This window comes from Branchiostoma floridae, chromosome 9 (assembly GCF_000003815.2).
Source record: "Branchiostoma floridae strain S238N-H82 chromosome 9, Bfl_VNyyK, whole genome shotgun sequence".
NCBI lineage: Eukaryota > Metazoa > Chordata > Leptocardii > Amphioxiformes > Branchiostomatidae > Branchiostoma > Branchiostoma floridae.
In genome coordinates, this window is record NC_049987.1 from 3,903,511 (window position 1) to 3,913,202 (window position 9,692).

General features: G+C 38.2%; 1 protein-coding gene across 1 annotated transcript in view; it reads left to right on the forward strand.

Annotated features, from left to right (window-relative positions):
• Positions 1-4,029: 4,029 nt before the first annotated feature.
• Positions 4,030-9,692, forward strand: part of LOC118422988 (hemicentin-2-like) — a 14,640-nt gene continuing 8,977 nt past the window's right edge. The window contains exons 1-3 of the mRNA XM_035830883.1: positions 4,030-4,093; positions 7,724-8,035; positions 8,955-9,091. Coding sequence (XP_035686776.1) covers positions 4,030-4,093; positions 7,724-8,035; positions 8,955-9,091 — 513 coding nt within the window. The remainder of the gene's footprint in view (positions 4,094-7,723; positions 8,036-8,954; positions 9,092-9,692) is intronic.

A 9,692-nucleotide genomic window follows, 5' to 3' on the forward strand; every position in this document is an offset into this window, starting at 1 on the left:
TTGAAAAAGTAAATCCTTTCAGGCTTGTTGATTGGACTACGTGATTTGAATCCTCAACTGTCAAGACAAACCCCAACGGCGTGAAAAGTGAGTGGAACAAAATCACCCCAACTCCCACGTATTTAAATAATGCAAGGTGGGGGGGGGGGGGCAGTATTTGATTTGTTTAAAGCTTTTCTCTTCTCCGACAAGTAGATTTACCTCGGTATTATAGCAAGGTCACCTTTTAATCTTTCGCGTGGCGAACCGTAGGATGCCGGCAGACCGCAAACCTCAGGGGACCGTTCGCGGTGGCAGCGTCAAATCTGAATTGATAGTCGGCATTATGGGTGAAATACCAAGTAATCTCTCGTGGTCACCGGTGCGCTTGTGTGTGTGTGGAGAAAAGAACGATAACTTGGCCTGCTGGCGGACTAGGCAAAGGAATCCCTGCTTCTAAGCCATGGATAACTCTGTGACAAAACGCCGTAGGGTCTTGGTCTAATGGCTATGGCGCCAACTCAAGTTTTGCAAATGCCAGCCAATACTTTTTGTGTAACTTTAGTGCCGCAGTTGCCTTGTTGTTATTCAAGTCGTAGGCTCACAAAAATGAATACAGAATGCATTTGTGCCCGGTGCCTTTAGAACACATTTTTCTTCAGTGTATGCATGACATTCTGCCTGTTTCTGTGTTGCTCTTTTTGGTTGTTGTTGTGTTTTTAAAGACAATTTCAATTCTTGACGGGCATTCCTAAAATCATTTAGTATTCATTCAAAAACATTTCATAATTGTCACTTATCGAATTGTCGACTTGTCCTATAGTCTGTTTTTGGCTAAAGACCCTGACGATCGGGAAGTTCTACATGAACCGCGGGTCAAAGGTCGTTCTAAGTCTATAACGGCCCCCGTCTCTGTTCATTGACGTCCACAATGGGCATTATCAGTCGGAAAGACAATATAATGGCCTTTTCTACATATGCCTTTCATTAAGGCAAGAGTTTGCCATATCTTACTTTACTAGGTCACTCGAATGACACAGAATACTTTGCAAACTCCAATGATCCTAAGTATGATGGGATTCAATTTAATTTCATTTTGACTGCCTGAGGCTACTTATGTAACCAGACTACTTTTTCTACCCATTAAGTTAACCGTCACAAAGGCTATATTCCTAGCATAGGCATTAGATATCCCTTTGCCAGACCAGTATCTACTAAAAGTTTAGATTATGTCTTGCGTTAACAGTACTCTAGAAGACACTGTTAGGAAAACGTAATTGAATTGAAAAGTCGGAAAGACTTCATATAACGCCGTATTAATGTACATATCGTCTTTCAGATCTAGTCCTATCCTACTTATATATAACTAATATGTAATATTATGATTCGGAAATTTTCAACCGATAAGCCTTCTATTCTGCATAGAAAGAGGGCTTTGTTGAGCGATATTTGAAAAAATAAAAATTATTATAGTTAACACATAAATCCGTAAAATGAAAACACATAATCCGTACACTACTTGTAAATTTTACTACTGCTGTAAAGAGAGCCCGCTGTGCTAATTACCACCGACACTCGAGACGCTGATACGCCTGAGAGAGATGGCATAATTAGCAGGGCACGTCAGTTTGGTGGAGTTCCGTCTGTTCTTCTCGGGTAATGGGTCCAGGAGCAGGTGTTGCAGTTCTTCTTAATTAAACACGAGAAGACTTATTCGGGTGCACAAAATGATAGATTAGTGAGATGTCATTACTGCTTCTCTACTATGTAAGAATACAACTTCAACATAACTTTTAAAAGTTCATTTGTGTTGGTAAAAGTCACTTTGGAAACGTTGAACTGTTGTAGTTCTTCTTGATTAAACACGAGAAGACTTATTCGGGGGCACAAAATGATAAATTACTGAGAAATGATCAGTGCCTCTTCTGTAATGTAAGATTAAAATATAACTTTCAAGTTCATCTGTGTTGATAGAAGTCATGTTGGAAAAGTTTACCTGTAATTTCCAACACGATGCAGAGACGGTGGACGCCATAGACTTCCTGTAAATGTATTTGCTGTAAACTATATACGTTCTTTAGAGGAATCAATCAATGATGTCAATAACATATTTAACTAATCTCTGTTTTACATAATAAACGTCGGATTTATATTTTAGTATTTCTCAGACATTCCTATTTATACAAGAAGAAAACTTATTCGGGTGCACAAAATGATAGATTATTGCGCATGCCATATGATAACTATTTCTGCAGCAATGTAAGATACAGCATAACTTTAAAGTTCACCTGTGTTGGTATAAATCATTTTGGAAACGCTGAACTGTCACAGTTATTCTTAATTAAACAAATTAAAGAAGACTTACTAGGGTGCGAAGAGGATAAATTACTGAGATATGATTGCTGCCTATGTAGTAATGTAAGATTGAAATATAACTTTAAAGTTCGTTTGTGCTGGTATAAGTCATTTTGCAAAAGTAAAACTGTAATTTCCAACACGAAGCAGAGACGGTGGACGCCATAGACTTCATGCAGCTTATGATCCACTGCTCACTGAGTCATTTATGTACTATCTCTACTTTAATCATTACTTCAAAATGTATTACGTTTAATAACAGTACTGTTTGTCAAAACGCATGAGGAATCCAAATTTGCCAGTGCTACTCGTATGTCTTAAGTGAGGGAATCTACTTTCTATATGACTAACTAGAGTATTCCTATTATTAACATACATAGTACAATCAACAACGAAGTGTACTTCATCTTCTACCATGTTTAAAAATCAGATTTGATCTTAAAGTTAAAGATGGTAGAAGATAATAACACATCTCCATACTTTATTTTCATTTCCTCTTGATGAAAACGACGTTGTTGATGAGATCCCAAACAGAAACAGATTTATCAGTTCCCGGCCATGAACAGACGAACTTCCGTGATTATCACGAATGAAAATGAATAATGCACAGCTCGTCCCGATGCTATAATGAGAAGACAGCGGAGATAATGACGTGTCAATACCGCTCAGGGTCACAAAGCCGTTCCTGATAATAGCTCAGCAGCACAGAATGGAACCAGACTCCCTCACCCTTCACTATCTCATTAAGAAGACTCTGTGAACATCATTAGGACGACTTTAATCTGGCGCGTCGCTTCGTGGGGTGGTAAATTTTGCATCCAGGCTTTTTTTTTTGCATTTGAATTGCAGTTTTATGCAGAATGTCGCCTTGAAACCTCCGGTGCGTGTGAAAAGGTGATGAATTGCACCAAGAGTCGAAATTGGCGACAAAGTAAAGTGTGCATAACACTTCCCGTTTTTGGCAAAACTACAATATCTTGTTTCGGTTCAAATTTTCAAAAATGCTGTTTTTTTGTTTTTGCTCATCTAAAAACTTTCGTGTTTTTTTTTCTTCAAAATATGAAATATTAATTCCATCTTTTAGCCGAATCACTAGTACACAAGGAATACTAGATTTATATCTATAGACTATTATCTTTAATACCGTCAGGATGGATTCATCCAAAACATTACATTGGTATTGATTTTTACCCAATCCACCAACTTGATGAACGTCTGGACTCATACGTAAAATGTGTGGCTCAATTAATGTAATGAGAAGTTTGTTGTCAAATTTGGCTTGTACTTTATGCAGAGACTTTGGCATTTGAATTTCTCATCAACGTAATACTATGAGGTTTTACCAGTAAAAGAGGAACCAGAAACTGTATATTTATGGACAGCAGACGAAACGTTAGAATTGGTTTATATGCTTCTTTTTAGATGTGCAATATTTCAAATACACTACTAGATTTAAAGTCTTTCTACTGTAACAACTGTCATCGTTCAGATAAATCGTCCATCTTTCTTTAACTTAGCAACTGCTTTAGGGAAAATCAAATATCATCAGTTTTATTTTGGAACAATACTGCCCTAGCATATAGTTAATGATGTCACACCCTGAATGGATCTGTTTTGCTTACAGCGCGCTACCCGGAGTTGCTACGTATTCCCAACAGCCGTCCAACTACTATTCAGCCTGCCCTAGTGCTCACAATGGCAGCCTGCGTGACAGTCTGGTTGAAAACTCTTGCACTTTTCGGCGTCATTGTCAGTAGAAGTAAGTACTCATCCTTACACATTGCTTTGAGAAACTTTGAGTTGGTTGTAGTCGAAAAATATGGTCTTGGATATGATATGACGTTGTACTGTACGAGGGGCATGCACAGGGCGTGTTTTTATGTACCAGGCGTTGCATTTTTAGAAACAAAAACAACGATTTTAAGTTTAAAATATACGAAATAACGTAAGTCTGACAAGCAATCAACTCGCCAACTTGTCAGTTAACGGATCAGCTAAGCAATTAGGCAGATAAACAATAATAACTTTAGTTACGATAAACAGATGTCAATAATAGCCTCATATAAGCAAGAAGGCAAATAGATGGGGAGTTATTTTGAGGTAAGTGTGAATAAATCTTCGTATGTATATTTGGGACTATATTTCTAATGTATCTTCTTCATGAATTTTCAGTTTATTTAAAGAAACTTGGAGGACATTTTCCTCTAAAACTTTAGTTCTCCGTTTTCCTATTCAAGGATAAATTAGAGGATTTTTTTAGATCACTGTTCTGTATTTACGTTTAGATAGTTTCGCAGCGTATTTTGAATATAAAAGTGAAATAACTTTCGAAATTTCACCCTCCACCAATACACATTTTTACCCATTGAAAGGTCACTAGTTTATGATTGTTCAAACACCGCGATACGAGTGCCATTTTTGTCTAAGTATCCGTAGAATTTACGTTCTGTGCCATCAATGGTCGCAGACATAGGGTCACGGTTTGTATAAGGTCTCTCTCCGGGCAAATCATGCATCATGATCTCTCTACACTGACCTCATCAAAAATTGATCCTGTCTCCTTCCCATCCATCGAACACGCCATGTACGAGCCCTGGGGGAGGGACGCTAACATGCCACAAATGTCCGGGCAATATTTGATATTTACCAGAACACGCACTCAGGGCCATCGGTGGAGACTTCCATGTCTAGCGTTAAAGGCCACAGCAAGTAAATTTCATGGATGACATCAACGCGTTCATTAATTAAACTGTCAATAATTATTTTCCTCTTCAGGGATGGTCAGATAGACCAAAATAGGCAAACATGTTATGTTGTAGCCTAATACTTGTAGAGGTGACACTAGGGAGGTAGCCATGACTATAGTTGCAGAAGTGAAACTTTTGGATATTTGTAAAGCGCCACCAATACGAACGCAATGACTGTAGTTGCCAGCTTGGCAAATGATATCAGTGCAATACACTATAATAACTTTAACTACACTAGTTCACTTCTTGAATCCAGGGATGAATGCAATGTTGCTTATGACGTCATATTTTGTAACTTCAATTGTTATTACTACGTGTATGGTGTCTATTTTGAAAATTTGCCATTTTGTTTTTTTACCCATCTTTTACCCATCTCATTTTTTTTTGCATTCTTGATGTCATCCATAAAATTTACTTGCTGTGGACTAAGATGATATATCGAAAGCTGTCAAAGTCTAGGCATGTTTTTCGAAGATAACAAATTATTATATGCGGGATCAGCTAAGCGCTGACTGACCGTGAGGTTTTAGGGACATCAATTTATTCCGTTGACTTGACCTGTTTTTTCGGGATGGGTTCAATGACATGGTCCTTGTACAATCTGCAACTCACGCATAGCCAATGGATTTTGAACAAAGAATAATTCAAGGAAATTTGCCACAAAATCTCCAATGGAATAAGGATGTCAAGCAATCGGATGGAAATATTCTAAAAATATAACTTTATGTGCAAATTCAATACTTACGTAGGAGATACAAACAAACTCAGAGTACTCATTCAAATACAATTGCCCTATATGTATTCATAGGGGTATCCGATTCCCGTACTATAACTGGCTACCAATTTTCGGGAGTGTTTTCCCTTAAGTTAATAGCGACATGCCCTGACCTCTGCCCCCATTACAGGTACCCTGTCAGGTGAAATGGTCTCCAGTAAGAAAACTATAACCCATTCCATCATCAGACTGGATCTGACTAGGCACAATCACCCCAGGGGCAGTTGTAATTTGACCGGCAAATGCTCTCGAGAAAATGGGGTTTTGTAGAGACTGCACCATTGCTGGTTATGCTACAATTTGTATTTAGTTTTGACAATATTCTTCTCGTAAAAGACCACGAATGTTTATTTCTATACATGTTACAAATTCACAATCCCCTATAGATCTGGGGCAGTTGTAACTTGACCGGAAAGTGTTCTCGAGAAAATATGGTTCTGCAGGAACTGCACTTCTGCAGGTTATACTACAATGTATTTAGTTTCGACAATACACCTCTCGTAACATGCTGTAATATCCATTTCTATTCATGTTACAAATGGAATGTTAATACGATGTGCATGTAAAACACAAACGACGGTCATATCTACTGCCATTGAAAGAAAACAAGATCTTCAGCTAAGGCCACAGCAAGTAAATTTTATGGACGACATCCTATGCAGATGACAAAAATAATGAGATAACGCGAAGAAAAAAACAGATGGGTAAAATAAAAACAAGATGGATAAATTTCAAAACAGACACCATAATAGTTGTAGCAAGATTTAAAGTGACAAAATGTGCCATCATAACAAACAAGGCATCATTCCTGTATTAAAGAAGTGAACTACTGTAGTAAAAGTGATTCTAGTGTGGTTCACTGGTGTCACTGGCTAAGCTGGCAACTACATTCATATCTTCCATTTTGGTGTCATTTTTACAACTACCCAACAAGATTCACTTCTGCAACTAGAGTCATAGCTACCTCTCTAGTGTCACTTCTACAAGTATAATTATTAGGCTTCAACAAAACATGTTTGTCCATTTTTGTCTATCTGACCATCCCCGAAGAGGAAAACAATTATTTTTTTTCTGAAATCAAGCTAAAATTAATGATCGCGCTGATGTCATCCATAAAATTTACTTGCCGTGGCCTAAAGAAATAAGGCCTGGCCGTAAAATCTCAGGTAGACACATCTTTCAAAGCCAGAGAAATGAGCAGAATTTTCGTAATAGTTTCAAGTGCCATTCTAAGAAGGTATTCACTATGTCTGATTAACAATTATTGTGATGATGATGACTCCGAGGATCATGTTGTCTTTGAGACTGATTTCACGGTACCATTGAGGGATTGGTTTTTCCTGCCGACTTGACAGAAAAGGTGCCGTTAGCTGTATATCTGTACAGTTATAGTTCATTAGGCTAAGAACCCCGACGTTTGGAAGTGATTACACCAAAGGTGTAAGTAAAGAATTGCTGGCGGCTTTGAAAAGAAAAGCTCACATTTTAGCATAATAAATGGTAATGGCTGTGACTGATAGATATGTTGTTAAAAGAACGATGTGTTCTGAAATCCTAGTAGTTCATGTTATACATGTATGTGCAAGGTAAGATTTTTTTGTGTGATCCTTGATTCACTGTTATTGTTATTCCGTATGCACCACTATAGTACAGACATAGCGTTGTTTAAATGCCCAGTGTCTCTTGTAAGTAAGTGCCTAAAACTTATCAGTCTATTGCATATGAAGCCTTTTTGGGGGTATTTGAAAATATACACAATAAATGCGTGAGAATAAATCACGTTTACGTTCATTTTAAAACATTATCCCTAGCAAGTACTGATCCCTCAGCATGTTTACATTGACATTGATTTTTAAAATTTTAACAGCAAATGCAGCAGTTTACACCGCAGTTCCACAGTCAAATGCTGTCCTGAAGGGCACCACCGTCATCATTCCCTGCTCCTTCAGTGGCCTGTCCAGCAGTGACGTCGTGGTGTGGGAGGGGCCGCCCAACTTCCGGATTACCGCAACTGGAAGGACGGTCTTCAAGTCTTTTAGCCGTCACAGAATCATCGGGGACGCATCGAGAGGAGAGTTCAACTTAGAGATCAGACGTGTCAGTTTGGAGGATGGAGGAGGGTACAGGTGCACGGCATCATCGGCGGATGATGCCGGTGATGCTTTGCTGACAGTAATAGGTACGTCACACCAATAAAATTTTTAAATACAGTCCCGGGGGCATCCGGGGTCATGCACCAAAACGAGGCTGGACAGGAGAGTCCCTAGTTAAAAGCATGTATTAGTATCTGTATTATAGGTAGGCCATCATAAGTGGTACATTCTGTCCCTTTAACTTAAAATTATGCGGAATATGTGCACGTAATACCGTCCACTTCCAAAATGCTGGAAATACACATGTGTTTTTAGAATTGCAAACTAGCGACAAAATGAAATCACTCACTTTGCCTGCTTCTTTTTTTCATGAAAGTCAGTCGGCTTTTCGATTCATCCTTTCAATGATCCAATTTTTTTTATTCATGGGGCAGACAAATTATTTCCTGTCGGTATGAAATATGTATAATTGATATAGTTGAACTTAGCCCTTTTCTCCCAATTAAATATCGTGAGCGTAAACGGCACATGTAAAAGGTCAATATCCCGTAGGGATTGTAATTTGTAAGACCTTTTAACCTTTCTGACAATATTGAATTATACGATTAGATATGCAGATTCACACTGCATGCCCAATGAAGTGATGTAAATTTTCCATTCAAATCAAATCAAAATGAAATAAAAAAAAAATTAAAAGTAAGCATTTTGATTGTGGATAACTCGCCAGAATAGCTGTTATACATTTATCTATATATTGAGATGATAGAAAGGCTTGCACAATTTAACACACCTTAAAAGATTGATTTCTTGTCAAAGATGGCGATGATTGCTCTATTCACCTACACTAGCCTGTGTTGCATCCCAGCTGTGCTTCTATCCCAGAAGCGCTTCTGGGATAAAGCGCATATAAGATACATCTTTATCCCAGATGTGCTTCAATTCCAGAAGCGCTTTTGGGATGGAGCAGGCTGTACAGACAATGAATCATCTTCTCTCACTACCTAGATCCAATGCCCGGACCCCCTGAACTGACAGGTGGGGAATACCCCGTCACCGCCGGAAGTGACCTGATGCTGAGATGTAGATCAAGGGGAGGACATCCGGTGCCGACGCTTAGCTGGTATAACGGTACTCGCCTACAGGTACACGGAACACTATATTCCAGCATTCAATTAATGTTTTTTTTTTTCAATAATGCTTTAGAGCGAAAGAAAAGGTTTAGATACATGTAAAACATCTGTCTTTCTGGTGTGAACAAGTCATGTCGCAAACCCTATACAACTTTTAGATGTTATACAGTTTTTAAATGTATATATTGTGTTTGTGTATGGGCCACGGTACTTGAAATAAACAATAAACTAAAGTAAAACAACTGACAATGGAAAAAAATAACATTTATTCTGCTGTTTAAGAATTGTAAAGCATGATATTACCATCTGTGTACTGCACACTGCACCATAGATGGGAATGTTTGTTTTTAATACTTTTCTAAAAGGTTGCCTATGTTTCTCATTGTTACAATTTACAAAGGTGTTACTCTACAGATATAACGTCAAATACAATGTTACGTTAGCTCAGAGATGCCCTTAATTATGCAAAGTGTTTGGTGTTATTCCATACGATACTGATATATGATTGCAGAAATCTACGAATGTCAAACTCGACGTGGATGGCGGACAGGTCAGCGCAAATCTCGCGATATCTCGCGTGGAGAAGTGGGATAATGGCGTGAACATGACGTGT